The sequence below is a fragment of the Ambystoma mexicanum genome, chromosome 3q (genome assembly GCF_040938575.1).
Source record: "Ambystoma mexicanum isolate Mex_15411 chromosome 3q, UKY_AmexF1_1, whole genome shotgun sequence".
In the NCBI taxonomy this organism is placed as follows: Eukaryota; Metazoa; Chordata; class Amphibia; order Caudata; family Ambystomatidae; genus Ambystoma; species Ambystoma mexicanum.
In genome coordinates this window covers 1,091,698,957-1,091,714,337 of record NC_090926.1, presented here as the reverse complement: position 1 = coordinate 1,091,714,337, position 15,381 = coordinate 1,091,698,957, and the positions used below count along the sequence as shown (strand labels likewise).

Below are 15,381 nucleotides of genomic sequence, written 5' to 3'. Positions count from 1 at the left end.
ATGACAATGGGTGGGCAGATGTCTCCTTTGCAAGTGGAAGGTTTGATGTGTTGGAGGATATCAAGGACTTCCCCTTCTGTGACGTCTCTGAAGGCGAAGAGTGGAGTATCAGGATGAAGAGGGGGGGAGGAGTGGGGGTGAAATTCCCTGGTTGGGTAAGGCTTTGCTTTGAGAGTGGATTTTTCCTTGAAGGAGCTGATTTTGTTAAGGAGGGCTGACTGAATGCTGGAAAACCAGGCTCCATCTTTCGATATTTCATCTGATTTGGTGGGAGGGAAGATAAGATCTTTGAACACAGTGAACAGTTCCTTAGTTTTGGAGTTGGCATTGGTTATTCTGAGATTAAAGGATTCGGATTTGGCTTTGAAAATAGCTTTTTTGTATGTAGAGGCGCTAGCTTTAAATTCTGTTAGGGTTGAGGGAGTGGGCGATGATTGCCAGTTAGCTAGGGTCAGGCGTTTGTGGTTGCGTAGGACTGCTAGCACCTCTGTAAACCAGGAGTTAGTGTGCATAGACTTCTTTTCTTTCTTATCCTCTAAGGGTGCTGTGGTGTCAATAGCATTGGTAAGAGTGTGGGAGTTGATGTTGGCGAGTAGTGTGGGGTTGTTGGTGAAGGGTGGTTTGAGTTCGGGAATGTCTAGAAAGGGGAGGAGGTTTTCCTTGTCGAGTTTCTTCGAACTTCTGAATTTGGCTGGTGGGGCGTACGAGAGTACTTTACTGGTGGGTTTAGTTGGGATAGTGAATTGTATGAAATGCTGGTCCCTCCACTGAGGACAGTAACTGAAGTGATGGCAACTGAGCAGTTTTGGTCAGTAACCCAATCTATGGAGCGACCTTTGCAGTTTGGAGATTCTGTGGGAGAATCCAAGGTCAGTGAGGCCTTTTGCGAGTGAGGCGGCTGATTTTTCCTTGGGGTCACGGAGGCCTAGATTGAGGTCTCCTAGTAGGAGGGTTTTGGTGGTGCTTTATAGGTTGTTTCCAAGAATTTGTAGGAGGTTCTTTTGGTAGTCAGGGGCGGTGCCAGGTGGATGTTATGTGATAATTATATTTATAGTGCAGTTAGGGGAGAGCGTAAGCTTAGCATGAATTAGGTCAGCGTTGTTTTCCCATGTTGGTTGCAAAGTCTGATGGAGAGGGATTCGTTAGCGATGAGGGCTACGCCTCCACCTTTGGAAGTCTTGTCTAAGAATGGTGTAACCTGCTGGTAGTGTGAGAGAGATGGCTGGGCCAGAGGCTTCATGTAGCCATGTTTCTGTGACTGCTAGCAGGTCGAGGTCAGGGGAGCTAACGAGGTCATTGACTTCAAGGGCGTGCGCCGGGAGGGAGCGGGCGTTGACGAGGGCACATTTGAGGGTGGTGGTGCATGTGGGATTGCTGATAGTAGGGGTGTGTGAATTGATGTCAGGGAAGGGCTTGAAATCAGCAGTGGTGGGCAGAGGGTGCTGGGCTGTGAGGGGAGGTGAGCGGGCTGGTGTGTGGGAGTGAATGGGTTGGGGGAGGGCTGGCGTGATGGGGTGTTAGGGAGAATTCTCAAGAATGTGCTAATTTCCGTTACCTTTTGAGACCCCCAGCAAAAGTTGCTGGATTTCTAGGATTTTAATTTTTACCTGGAAAGAGAAAGAGCCTTTTTTCCCACTCTTTCATGTATTTTGATGTATGTTTTACTTTTGTGTTCTTTGGATATGGAGTTTTAAAACAACTCCATAGGCATCATCTTTTTCTTGTGTGTCATATAGCACATTCAGTGCAGTGGCACAGGGATGTCTTTCAGACTTCCCAAGGTTTAAATACCTTCTCTGGGACTGACTACTGTCTCCCAGAGCATGTGAAGTTAAATTGACTTTACTAGTCTTTTGAAATGTACAGACCCAGCACACACTAGCTTCCTATAGAGTGCGGGAGGGGTTGCCTAGCATCCCCTGAGTTTAAACACTCATGTAACAGTCAAATGTTACCCTTTCCTTCTTGAAATGGCTGGTGGCAGTGGTATAGAACAAACTACCAGGATTTTTTTCGGACCGCGAGCACCAGTAGCTAAAAATCGGGGCAGCCAAGTTTTTCAATATGGTGCCCAAGACATATCTGTGAAAACAGACTCCGGTCATCTTTTTTCGCTGTTTCTTTTAAGAAAGGTCCTTCTTGACACTATGTGCCAAACCAGGTTTGGTCCCTTTGTTTGTTAGCCTTTGGCGGGCTTCAGTGCTGAAGCCCTCCTCTGGCGTCTGAGTGTCTGGGTGGACAGGATGTGAGGGAGGTGCCCGAAACTCCCTGTGCTTAGTCTCCTAGGAGACCTGAATGCACTCTGTGATTGGCCGCTAACTGTCCGGCAAGGACAGCCACCCTGCTGGGTGAGTGACAGCCAGGCTGGAATGAATGGGGGAATGGGGTTTAAAAGCAGGCCTCTGGGACTTGGAAAGCAGAGTCGACCACTGGAATGAGAGAACCAAAGACGAGTTGAAGGAAGACGATTGCTGCAACCCCTGGCCCAGCGGTGAAACCCTGCTGAAGGTTCGAATTGCCTGAAACTCCCTCGACAGAGAAGCCCTTCAAGGACGACTTCTTCCCTTGAGTTTGGTGGGAACAACCAACTCGGAAGTCACCTGGACACCGTCTCTATAGTGGTCGAATTTTCTTCATAATGATGTTGAAAACCAGATAACCAGTGAGAAGGATTCCAGTTTGTGGTCTTTAAGGCACTCGCATCTTAAACCGACATTTTGCCAAGCTTGTGGACTCTTCCCTGGGCAGTGCAGGAACCTCCCAATGTCCTCCTTCTTGTCCCTACGACTGAAGCTCAGGAACAGCGTGATCTGCAGGAACTGTCAGGAACAACTGCCTTAGCTACAGCTCTTCTTCACTTAAAAGGTACTGTGCAAGTGCGGTCAAGAAATCCTTTCTGCCGTGGTGAAAGTTTGAGAAACTTTCCCAACTTTGAAGGCTTGTCCTTCCCTAAACTGACATATAACTTTTCGTCTGACCAACTACTTCTTAAAACCGTAGCAAAGACTTAACCGCTTACAACCAGGACTATGCTATCCTATCCAAGACTCTGAACCATTGACTTTGGCCCAGGCCTATTGAATTGAATTGCTGGTTGTAGTGAACTGAAACTATTTGCCCTACCTCTGAAAGTATGTGTGCTTTCATTCTTTTAACCTTGTCTTTTTACCCCTTTTTAAAGTAACTGAAGTGCCATTTTGCTCCCACTTCAGGGGAGCTGAACTTGTTCAGAAACTGATTGGTTGTGTATTGTAGTATATTAGATTGTGATAATGAGCTGCTCTTACTAGTGGAATCTTTTCTAACTGACTGTGTAAATAAAGGTATATTCCTTTACCAAGAAACCTTGAGTAAGTGTTTGTTTGAACCACTGTGATTGCTAACCGTTTGTGTAACCCCTTGTACTGCTCACTTTACTCTTGAGATAAGTCTGGCTGCTCAGCCACTGCTACCACATTACTGTGTAGTGCAGGTTTGTACCAAAGGTGAAATTGTAATTACACTTGTAGTCTTAATTGTATGTAGTGTTCCCAAAGAGTACTGCATATGATTCTGCCTAACAAGGGGTGTGTGAGCTAAGTCTGGAGTTTCTAAGGAGTGTGGTGAGGGTCTGAACAAGCCTTAAGCCTAGAGAGTCTGGGAGTAAGGGTGAAGTGATCAATGGGTTTGGCTGGAAATTGGTTGTGGAACGAGGCTGGCATGGGGGTAGTCCATGGGTGGGGCTGGGGATTTAGAGAATTGGTGTGTGAGTCAGTAGGGGCATAGTGTAGGTGAGCCAAAGTGTGGTTAAAAGGAGTGTTTGAGCAATAAGGTGAGGAGAAGTGGCAGTGGTGAGTGATATTTGATGTGGGTAGGGGAGCGCTGGGTTGCGTGTCGATGGATGATGCATTTGTGGGGATGGAGAGAGCAGTTAAGGTAGTTGCATTTAGCGGACAATTCGTATGGTGGGGCTCAGAAATAGGAACAATGTGTAGGATGGCACTAATTATCTATTGCGATCCATGTAGGGCAGTCAAGGTACAAATTGAGTGGGGCACAAAGTGGACAGTACACAAAATAGGCAATACGGTAGTATCCGTGCTATTGGATGTTCAGAACAAAGACCACAACATGGCACTGAAATGGCTTTAATTGACCTTAAGACACAAATCGACGAGTTGAAGGATAAAGGTAAAACAGCTATGCTACTCCCCCTTGACCTATTGGCAGCCTTTGACCTGGTGGACCATGCAGTGTTATGCAAACACCTAGCGTCAGCTGCCCACTTCTCAAGTGAAGCTATAGCCTGGGTACAATCCTTCCAGCTAACCGTACGATGAGAGTGTTCTCCCCTTCAGCTTCAGCAGACCCAATCCTAATTACTTGTGGTGTGCCACAAGGTTCATGAGTCTCACCAACAATGTATAACATCTTTACTAAGCCACTCTGACAAATTTGACAGGCTAGGTATCACATATACAAATTATGCTGACGACACTCAGATCCTCATACCCGTTTGGGCAACTTTGTTGAAGACACAGCTCTAGTAAATAAAATATACCTCCTCATTCAGGCATTGGTGGCCTCACACAGCCTCTGCCTAAATGACGACAAAACTGAGATCCTGATTCTGGGTTCTGACTCCAACCTCAAAAAACTCAGCCCCAGTTATGCTGCCTTTAACATAGATGGCAACATTATCAAAGTAGTATCTGAGGTAAAAACACTAAGATTTTTATCTTGACTCCACACTATCCCTCAAAAAACAAGTCCGTTCCATGGCTTCTTCTACAGCTTACACCTGTAAATTGATTAGGGCTTGCAGACCCTACCTATCCAAATCAAACTGCATTACGCTTGCCAATGCACTAATAATGTCAAAGCTTGATTATTGCAATGCCCTATATGCTGGCGTTAACAAAAATATCATAAATAAAATGCAAATACTGCAATCCATGACCTAAGAGCAGCTTTGAACATTGCCCATAGAGAGCATATTTCCAACATTACGAGAGACCACCACTGGCTAAAAAAAAGCAATAGAATAACCCTTAAAATGGTATCCCTTACCTTCAAAGGACTCAACAACTCCGTGCCACCCTATATTTCCGCCAGACTGACAAGAAGAACCTCCACCCACCACACTAGAGCCTCAAACCATCTTTGCCTAGAAACTCCTAGATTCAGACTGCCCAAAGCTGGAGGAGCTGGCTTCCAAGTCAAGGCTGCTCTTGCCTGGAATGCATTACACATTGCTTTGAGAATAATCCAGCCTTACTCTACATTTAGACACAACCTCCTGAACTGGCTCCGCAGTAAGGATATCTCATAAACCTCCACCCACTACGGAATATATTCCTGGCCTTCATGTTGATAGCACCCTGTCAACATATTCACCTTATGTATTCTAGACTATCCACCATTTTACCTAAACCTGTTGTACCATGTATATATGTAATGTATGTATTGTAATAACCATATGATGTAACTAAGCTTTAAATATTCTTGTAACTGTTGTGCCCTGCTACCTGAGGGTTTGGTGTGTATTACCAAATAAACAAACAAACAAACATTTCAGTTGTATCATTGTGTGCGGCACTTAGTAGTGAGAGAGGTGCAAGTAGCTAACATTGAAGCTGGTAATGCAGGAATACATGTGCGTAATGCTAACAGTTAAACATTTCAAGCAGCAGGTTAGATGCAGGAATACATGTGCATAATGTTAACAGTACATTAGCGTTGCATGATTTTTAAGAGCACTGGATAATTTATCTAGGGTAGACTATAGTCTGTGGAGCAGTGTAGTACGTGAGCATAGGGCGGCGTATAGTATCATAGACTAGTGAGAGGTGAAGGCTCGTACCGTGCTCTAAGATGAATTTAGTGAGAGGCGGTACATGCAGAGTAAGCGTAGGCACACGAGGGTTGAGCTCATGGAGAGCCTTTGATGGTAAACAGTGAGGGGGCAAAATGTAGAAGCAAATTAGGAGGCAAAGAACGTTACACAAGGGAAGGACGTAACTTTACAGCAATGGCAAGTGCAGCGAGGGGTTCTCAGGACTTCGGAGATTAGGTGATTAGGATTAGGTGATTAGGAGATTAGGTTAGTGCCGCAGTCGCGACCAGTGCGGCAAATGAGTGGGTGGCTGCAGTTAAATACTGGGAGGATATATAACGGCATGGACAGGTGAACAAAGTACAATTGGCGGGTACAGCCAGTTATGATGGCGTGGGCAGAGTCTCACCAGAAGTAGTATGGAGGGCCGACCTTGCGATGCAAGAGTACAGGTGGTGATGCAGGTTGAGGAGACGGGGAGCGCAGGGACCTGGAGCAGCTTGCAGCGCGGCATGCTCGGTCAGCTCAGTCAGGATGTGGCCTTCTTTCCTAGGCCTTACTGCATAGGCCGGCTAACGCCTGCCTTCGATTAAATGGATGGGGTAAATATTGTCAAGAAGCCGATCCGGTGTAAAGAAGGACAGGCGCACTGCAAGACACGGTCAGGCAGAAGTAGATTACGGGGCGGCGGCCGTCTTGGGGCAGGATGCCTCGTGTGGAATCAAATAGTCGTAGCTTAGCATGATTATGCACACAGCACAGGAACTCGCTCTGCCAGCTTGCTTAATTTGAGGTTAAATCCTTTGCATTATTCAGTGTCACATGTAGTATTTGGCTTGTCGGTCTGCTGTTTGGGTTGCTATGCAATAAGGCAGTTCCTTTCTGTCTCTCTCCGGAACCACTGCTCACTCTTTCTTCCACTACTAGACTGGCTGGATGTTGAAGTCTAATCCAAGATGACGACAGATGTACATTCTTGTAAAAGTGGAGAGCTGGAAAATGATAAATGATTTCCAGGTTATCCAGTGCACTGAAAGTGGCCATGATCCTTTATGACTATCGCTGCTCCCCTTGCAAGGCCGTGGGAGTTTGGATGTGAAATAACTGGTTAAAACTGAATGGGGACAAGACAAAGTTACTCGTAGTAGCACGAGCCTCCTCAGCTGCCCTGTGGACTCCGATATTTTGGCCATCTTCCCTTGGCCATTTTTTTCTCCCTTAAATCTTGGATTTAAAATCTCAGCCTCTCTCTCGACTGGAGCCCGGGTGAGTGCACTATGTTAAGCCAGATTTTTTAAACTTCCTTTGTTTACCATCTCACTTGCGACCTCCCGTTGTTGCCTCACTAGTACTTGGCTCCCTGGACTATTGTAAATCTCTTATTCTGGCACGCACTGTCTACCTTATCAAACGGTTGCAAGTCCTGTAGAATGCGGCGGCCAGACTAGCCACTCACTCTCAGTATGGGGCTCATATTACTCTGGTTCTTCAGACCCTCTTCTAGCTTCCAGTTTAAAAAAAATCCAGTTTAAATCACTTTGCTTGGTTCATAGCACCTTTTATAGGGTTGGTGCCGAATATCTTCAATTGATATTCTGTCCCTATATGCCTTCTTGCGTTCATCTTATGCCTGTTTCATTCAGATCCCTTGCGTCAAAGACACTTGTATCGGGGATCAATTTCTGCAGTAAAGTTGTGGAATCTTCTCCTGCATGCTGTTTGTCTTACTGAAGATCATCTTGTGTTCAGGCGCTCTCTGACAAGGTATCTTTTTTATTTGTTTGTTGGAAACTCATCAGGTAGTTGTCCTACTTGGATTCACTCAGCTCCAAGATGCCTTCTGGTGAATGATGCGCTTTATGACAAGGGGCAGCTGCACAATGTTTTCCAAAACACTATGGTGGAAAGGCAGCTTTCCAGAGACTGGAGATACTGAGGGCATGTGCCAACCCATCTGCTTTGTATGGATCTGAGATTAATAAGACCTCAGGAAGTTGGAGCAAAAAGATATCGGTATTATGAAGAAGATCTTCTCTCTCCCAATGGCCACACCATCAATACCTCTAAGACTTGAGCTAGGGGTTGATGGTTTTGCATATGATGCCAAATTATAACTCCTTCTGTGCCGGTACAAGATAATGACACCAGCATCCTTAAGTAGCTATAAATCAGTACTGGTGGATGTCTTTGCACAAATTTGCCCAAAAAAGGTCCCCTGGGTCAGTTATGTTTCCGACCTAAGTATGAAGCGGATTGAAGAGGGTTTGAAGGGGGTTATCCTCTATTTCTTCTCTCATAAGCTTAGAGAACCCAATCTCAAAAGCATACATTTAAAATAACTATAAATAATAGAATTACAAGCTGAAGTTTTCATCGATAGGCACTGGAATAACAGCGAAGTATCTTTCGGTGAAATCCCACTTTGGTTCTGAAAAGTATGTAAAGTCCCTTGAAGATAAGGAGGCGAAAATTTAGATGAGGTGTCTTGCCATTGACAGCAGTCACAGGCATCGGGGGCGAGGCTGATACACTTATATGTAAAATCTGCAGAACAGGGATTTTAATGTGAAGCTGTTAAATGAATATTGATATGTTTAGCTTTCCACTGTGATTGTCCTTCGGATTCTGTATCATGATACTGTGATGGATTTTCCTTTGTTTTTATGCATCATGTTCACTTTATGGTTTGATTACCGAAATAAATTGTGTTTTCTACTACTACTTTCTGAACTGTTTATTTCTTCCGTTAGTGGAAGATGCAACACTTAATTCAACTTATTTGGGCCTCATTAGAAGTGTGCCAGTCCGGTAAAAAAAGCTCGTAAAAATGCCAATAATTCCAGCTATGGCATTTAGACCAGGCCGGCGCACTTCAAGCTTGCTGGTGGGGGCCACGGATAAGGCCCTTACCGGCAAACAAATGCCTGCATCACCGCTAACGTTACTAACGGTGCCTGGGATTTACTAAATACAATTTAATGGGTTCTTACCGGCACTTCGCTGCACGTAATATCCTGGTAACACCGGGATATCGGACTGCACAGATGCTAAGTCCAGTTTGCCGCAATCCTGCCAGTAATACCAACGGGATACCGGCAAACTTATAATCAGAGCAAATGTATTTTTTCCTGCCAATGTTTTTTATTAGAGTTCCTTGAGGTGCCATAAGAACCCAGGTAGAGGCACCAACATTACTCAGGTGGAGGCGCCATCAATACTCACTCAGGCATAAATTAAGATCAAATGTTTGTATGACAATAATCTAGTCCACCACATTATCAAGGGAATGCCAAGATAGACCATAGGATGAGACCCATGGACCCCTTAGTATCTTGTCTTCTATAGACACTGGTCAGTATCAGCACTCACTCTTGTCTAGGTCATCAGTTACCCAGACTCAACCTATACATATTTGAGGCAGTAGCCATTGCAGCACCTTGAGAATGGAAGCGGTGTGGTTGAACTTTCCTAGTCCTTTGTTGAGGCAAGCTAAAGCATGCTGCACTGCTTTCAGAGGGAATAGGGTGGATTCTGGGACCTGTGTGAGTAGGATGTTGCAACCATCCAGGTTGAAGAGGAGCAGGGTTTTGACAGCTTTTCTTTTGCTCACAGAGCAGTGGCAGCTCCTACTATGGTAACAGGTGGTAGCATGCTGGTTCGATCTTCTTTGTGATGTGTGTTTTGAATGAGAAATCGCAGCCAACGGTAAAGTGAAATATTTTTCACGTGGTGATAGTTGCAGCATGAATCCATCAAGCTTCATTTTGGTCAGCCTATTCTGGGCGTAGGCATGTTTGGTGGAGTTTGCTTGGAGAATTCATTTCATATTTGTAGGAAACAGACAAAAGAGATTTGAGAGATAGACGTGGAACTCTGCATGTGGCTGGGCAGCACTAGGATCTGTTGGGGCCACTCCTAATTGTGAGAGGTAGGAGGTAAACCATTGCAGGACAGTTCCATCAATGCTTATAAGAGTGATGCAGATTTGAGAGGGGCTTCAAGCTCAAAAGTTTGGAAGCTGGCTTTAGGTGGAGTAGAAGGCCTTTGGTCAGGGGTCCTCTTTTCTGAGGATTTGGGGGAATCACTGATAACCTGGATGGTAGCAGTCTTGGGACTTCTTCTTTCACCAGTTGTGTGGTACCAGCTTTGTGACCGTGCCAAGCGGCACATTGGTGTACTTTAACACATCAACCACCAACCAAACTGGGACATTTATTATACTTACCTACCCATTCCAACTTTATTTTTAGGACATTCTTATTTGTCTCACAGAAGGGATATGAGTATCAATGCACTAGTGTTGTGAATGTTATTGATTTGCATGACTCTTATAGTGCCTTGAAAGGGTTGTTCCCTTTGAACTGGACCGTGGAGAGTCCTCTTCATCTGCCACTGTAATCGGACCTGGATTAACACTATGCATCCACAGCACTTGCTATGAGATTACAGCTGCACCATGTCCATGGTCCACCATGAGGATAACTGCATTTGGGTGCAAACAGAAAATCTGATTTCTCCAAGCCATGGTTTTGTTTTAAAATAAAGCGCCGTTTTTAAAAGACTGCCTAATTTTGAGTTGGGAATGCATGGCATATGTATTGCATGGGGTAAACAGAAAGTACTCCCAGTTGAAAAACCTGAGCAGTACTTTCTATGTACCCCTGGCGGTAAAAAGTCCAATGCAATTCAATCAAAAATGTGATGTTGTTTCAAAAAGAAGTTGAATTTAAAATACCCTGTGATGTTACTGTTACCATGATGTGCTCATAATAGGCCCCACTATGTGTGTTGTTCAGGGACGTTATTTATGGATACCCCTGTGGTCTCCCTTGCTAAAAAAAAGAAGAAAAAGAAAACAAATGTATCTGGATGCTCCTGGGTTGTGGCCAGCGCCATGTGGCTTTTTTTTCTGGGGTGGCTGGCTTTCTGGTTCAGGCCTCTTAAAAACACAGGGGGTTACACAAGTGTAACACTTTGAGCAGTGACCCTAAATAAGTAAGAATAGGAATAACAAATAATGGGCCTCATTATAACTTTTGCGGAACGGGTTAACAGGCTCTGCTAATGGAGGTGGACCCGTTAAACAGTCCCGCGAAATTATGAGGTCCCCTCGCGGGACCCGGTAAGGACGCCTGGCAAAACTAGGTGTCCCTACCGGGTCCCGCGAGGGGAAGCGGGAGCTTACAAGGGCCTGCCGTCATCGGCCCGTTGTTAGCTCCCTCTCCCATTCCCATTGAGCCCTATGGGGGCTCAGATGGGAATGGGGAAGGTCCGGGCTCGGGTTCCCAGAGGGAGTAATTACTGGGCCCTCCGAACTCGGAATGGCCCGGTAATTCCCCATTTTGGGAACCCGATAAAGGAGCCCAGTTTGGCGGCAGCCATGGAGCTAATAGTGTCTTTCTGGAATTCTATACAATATTTACTAGATTCATTAAAGGTTTATTTCAAGCACACTTCAGGGGGTGAGTCACTGATTTAGTCTGTTCTTAAACTTCTCAAATTCACAATGCAGACAAAAACTTCCAAAAAGCATTTAGAGCACAATACACATCTATTTCGGACTATGGGCCTCATTACGACTTTTGCGTAATGGGTTAACGGGCTCCGCTAATGGAGGCGGACCCGTTAAACCCATTATGCAAAATTACGAGGTCCCCTTGCGGGACCCGGTAAGGACGCCTGGTTTTACCAGGCGTCCAACCGGGTCGCGCGAGGGGACGAGGGAGCTAACAATGGGCCGGTCGTAATTGGCCCGTTGTTAGCTCCCTCTCCCATTCCCTTTGAGCCCTATGGGAGCTAAGATGGGAATGGGGAAGGTCCGTGCCCGGGTTCCCAGAGGGAGGAATTACCTGGCCCTCCAAACTCAGAATGGCCCGGTAATTCCCCATTCTGGGAACCCGGACCCGATTTTGGTGGCAGCCATGCCGCCAATAGCGCATGGCTACCGCCAAAGCCGTAATGAGGACGTATGTATTTTGCTTTTCGCAAGTTGCAGTTATAGCATGTTTTTTTCTGCCTTTCTCTCTGTTACCATTATCACAAGACATTCCGTCTCAGTGTCCTCAGACACTTGACAAAATCCTTGTGCCTAACAGCTTGTGTACAGTGTAGACATGTTTGACCATAGAACATAAAGTGGGCTCGATTTCATTGTGCCACTATGAATGCTTTGTTGCATTGTGTCTATCTTTCCTATCTCCATGGCATGCTGTTCAGGATGTTGGTTTGCATGTATGAGGTAACAAGTGCCCAGAGTATGGGATGCTGTGTGGGGGCTCTGCTTTCCCTGCACTACTCTAAATTCTTTAATACACCGTTATGAACCCTTACAATGGTATGTATTTTGCCAACCTATGAAGCCTGAAAAATAGATCCACGCAAGTTTGACATGGGACCAACTTTGCACTAGACCTGTAGATAAACTGGTCTGATGTTAAATCTCAGTTACCAGGTTAATGGTATCCACTACAGAGTGTAATTTGCTTTCTGACTTTGAGAACCATCAGACATGTAATTGCTAATTTTACTATAGCTGGTAAGATAGCTATAACTCGAAAAATTGATCAGTGGGTTGAGCGCTTGCTGCTGCGATGTGTGTGTGTGTGATCTGCAGGTTTCAGGTTCGAATCCTGGCAAGGCCAACTCAGCCTTTCATTCTTCTGCAGTTCTGACATGCCTCTCTCCTTCTTCTGTTGAGCTGTCTCGGGTCTCTGAAGATTCCTTTTGTCGGGTCTTCTTGGTTTCTTTGGTCTTCTTGGCTTTCTTGTCCTTCTTTTTGTGTAAGTACTGTCTGGCTCCCCCAGAGTCCACCTTGGCAGGAGTCGATGGCCTGGCCAAAGGGAACCCCAGGGAGCCAACCACAATGCAGGGAAAAAGCCTCTTTGAACCAAAAAACTCTGCTTGAAGAGTCCTCTTATGACACACAACTCCGCAGAAAAGGAAACTAAGTATGGGAACTTAGTGGGAAGCACTGTGGAGAATCTCCTTCTTCCCCCAGATGGAAATGTGCTTGGGAGTCTTGTGTAGGACTCCCATGGTCAAGTGCTGGCTTGAGAAATGGAAGATAATAAGGCTACAGAACCACACTAGTGTAGCTTAGGTATCAGCCGTGGTAAGAGGGACGCCCCTTTTGTAGACAAGGGATCAGCGTAGGAAAAAGGTAAGAGAAGAATGGCAAAGACAGACAGACCGGTAAGCAGATATGGAAGAACACAGAGAGAACCCCCAGGGCGGCGGAACAGTTGTGCAGACTCACAGAAAAGAAAAGTCAGTACAAGATAGCTATGCACTGAGGCATAACCAGAATCAGAAATGGAATGTAAGTAAGATGACAATGCCGAGGAAAAGGAGAGAAGGGTACCTGTCGGTAGAGCAACGGTACCAGCCTGCGTCGGAACGCTGGGTGAAATACGGAGACAAGAGGTAACAGGAGGGAAGTACTGGATAGGAGGAATAATCCAGCTCAAGAGCCCCACGGGAGCAAAAGTAACTCGAGCAGAGTAGAGGAAAACTGCCAAAAACGCAGCAGCGGGTAACCAGGATAGAAACGGATACAACACACTGTACGTACGGTGCAGTGCGTTGTTATAGTGATGCTGGGTGGCCATCTGTGGTGAGGACTAGACCGTTACTGTGTTTTTGTCTCTCTGGAGTATATTTTATCGAACATACAGATCGATACTGATGTTTCCACCGGTACCAGAGTTGCCATGGTGGCAGCATGAAAAGCTCATAAATGAGTACCAAAACAGGTTGGGTGATATTGTGTGTGTGTATATATATATATATATATATTTTTTTTTTTTGTTCTATATAAAGCGCTTTAGCCTAAGTGCTGTAAAATAGCACATCATTATCATTTGGCATTGGAAGTCTGCTTGCATTCACAGTAATTTGGTAATATGTGCCTATACACACTGATATTAGTGATACATATGGTGAAATGTATATCACATTACAGTGATATCGTAACCATATTTTTCATTGTACTTAGGAAAAATGCTATGTGATGGCACTTCCTGTTTTGTCAAGGGGTGAAATGTCATGTTCCATCCCTTCCGTGATGTCACTTCAGGGTAGAGTCAAATGGCATCACTTCCTGTGATGTCATCAGCGGTTATGGGTCAAGTGATGACCCTTCCGCTACCTATGGGATTTTAGTGAAATAATGTCCCCGGTGTTGTTACATGATAATCCAGTTATTAAACAGAAACAAACATATTGCTCATTACAATTTTAGCTCCTTCATCCCCTTTGAGGCTCATAACATGCTCTGCTGTTTTACAGCTGGCATTAAACAGATGACTGGAAGGAGCCTCAAGAGTCAGGGTGGTTGTTAATTTTGTTGAATTTCATCTTATGTCTCTGTGCTTTACAGATCAGGAACGTCAAGGCTTTGGATACCAGCATGATAGCTTCAAATGGATCATCCGTGGGAGCATTCCTCCTTCTGGGATTCTCTGATGTCCCCCAGCTTCAGAGCCTCCTGTTTGCAATGTTTTTCCTCATGTACCTTCTTGCTGTGACTGGAAACCTACTCCTTGTCATCCTCATCACGTTGAACAACCACTTGCTCCAAGCTCCAATGTACCTTTTCCTTCGGACCTTTTGCCTGGCAGAGATTGCTTTAATCTCTGTAACCGTACCAAAGATGCTTTCTATTCTGTGGGTGGGGGAAGGTTGGATATCCTTCCTTGGCTGTGCAACACAAATGTACTTCTTCCTGTGCATAGGCTCCACGGAGTGCTTTCTCCTGGCTGTGATGGCATATGACCGGTATGTGGCCATCTGTCTCCCACTGCACTATGCCACAATCATGACTCTTAGGAGGTGTCACTGGCTGTCAGTTGGTTGCTGGTTGGGTGGTCTTGTGTTTCCTGCAGGGCAGGTTACATTTACAATCAGTCTGCCCTACTGCAGCTCTCATGTGGTAGATCATTTCTTCTGTGACATCTCGCCAGTACTGACTTTGGCCTGTGACCATCCTCTCATGAATCAAGTCTTAATCTGGGTCAACAGTATCTTAATTCTCGTCATCCCTTTCCACCTTGTCCTTGTTTCCTACGCCCGCATCCTTTCTGCCATCCTAGGCATGCATTCTTCTGCAGGGAGACGTAAGGCTTTCTCTACATGTAGCTCCCACCTTTTGTCAGTATGTCTTTTCTATGGTACAGGTTCTGCTACGTATCTAAGAACCAGTCTGAGGCAATCAGGAGACAGTGACAAATCCATGGCTCTTCTCTACTGTGTCATTACACCTATGTTGAACCCATTGATCTATGGTCTGAGGAACAAAGAGGTGAAGAAATCCCTGGTAAAAATAGCAGCTGGAAGATCATGAGAAATGAACACAGGTGTTAAATATACATTGAGGGCATCAGTGTTTCACCAGAAGGATATTGTCATCCGTTACATGGTGGCAATTGTGTGGGTAAAGTTCAACATGTGTCATGGTTACTTCATTCATTCTTTGGTCTACTGGTCTAATAACATTGTGTCCAATGACATCTGCAGAAAAAGGTACCCTACAACTCCATAAATCCTTCGAACCTCTCTCAAATACTTGG

The 15,381-nt window shown here is 45.3% G+C and overlaps 1 protein-coding gene across 1 annotated transcript; it reads left to right on the top strand.

Moving 5' to 3' along the window:
• The first annotated feature begins 788 nt into the window (after window positions 1-788).
• LOC138448046 (olfactory receptor 10A7-like) lies at window positions 789-15,155 on the top strand. The gene is made up of 2 exons (XM_069604587.1): window positions 789-869; window positions 14,193-15,155. Exons 1-2 carry the CDS (start codon window positions 789-791, stop codon window positions 15,153-15,155), a joined length of 1,044 nt encoding a protein of 347 aa, XP_069460688.1.
• The last annotated feature ends 226 nt before the right edge of the window (window positions 15,156-15,381 follow it).

Bases quoted from the DNA above. Each gene is read 5' to 3' on its own strand.
- LOC138448046 (XM_069604587.1), top strand. From the start codon at position 789: ATGGCAACTGAGCAGTTTTGGTCAGTAACCCAATCTATGGAGCGACCT. The intron at 870-14,192 runs GTCAGTGAGGCC...TGTGCTTTACAG, and splicing joins ATTCTGTGGGAGAATCCAAG to ATCAGGAACGTCAAGGCTTT.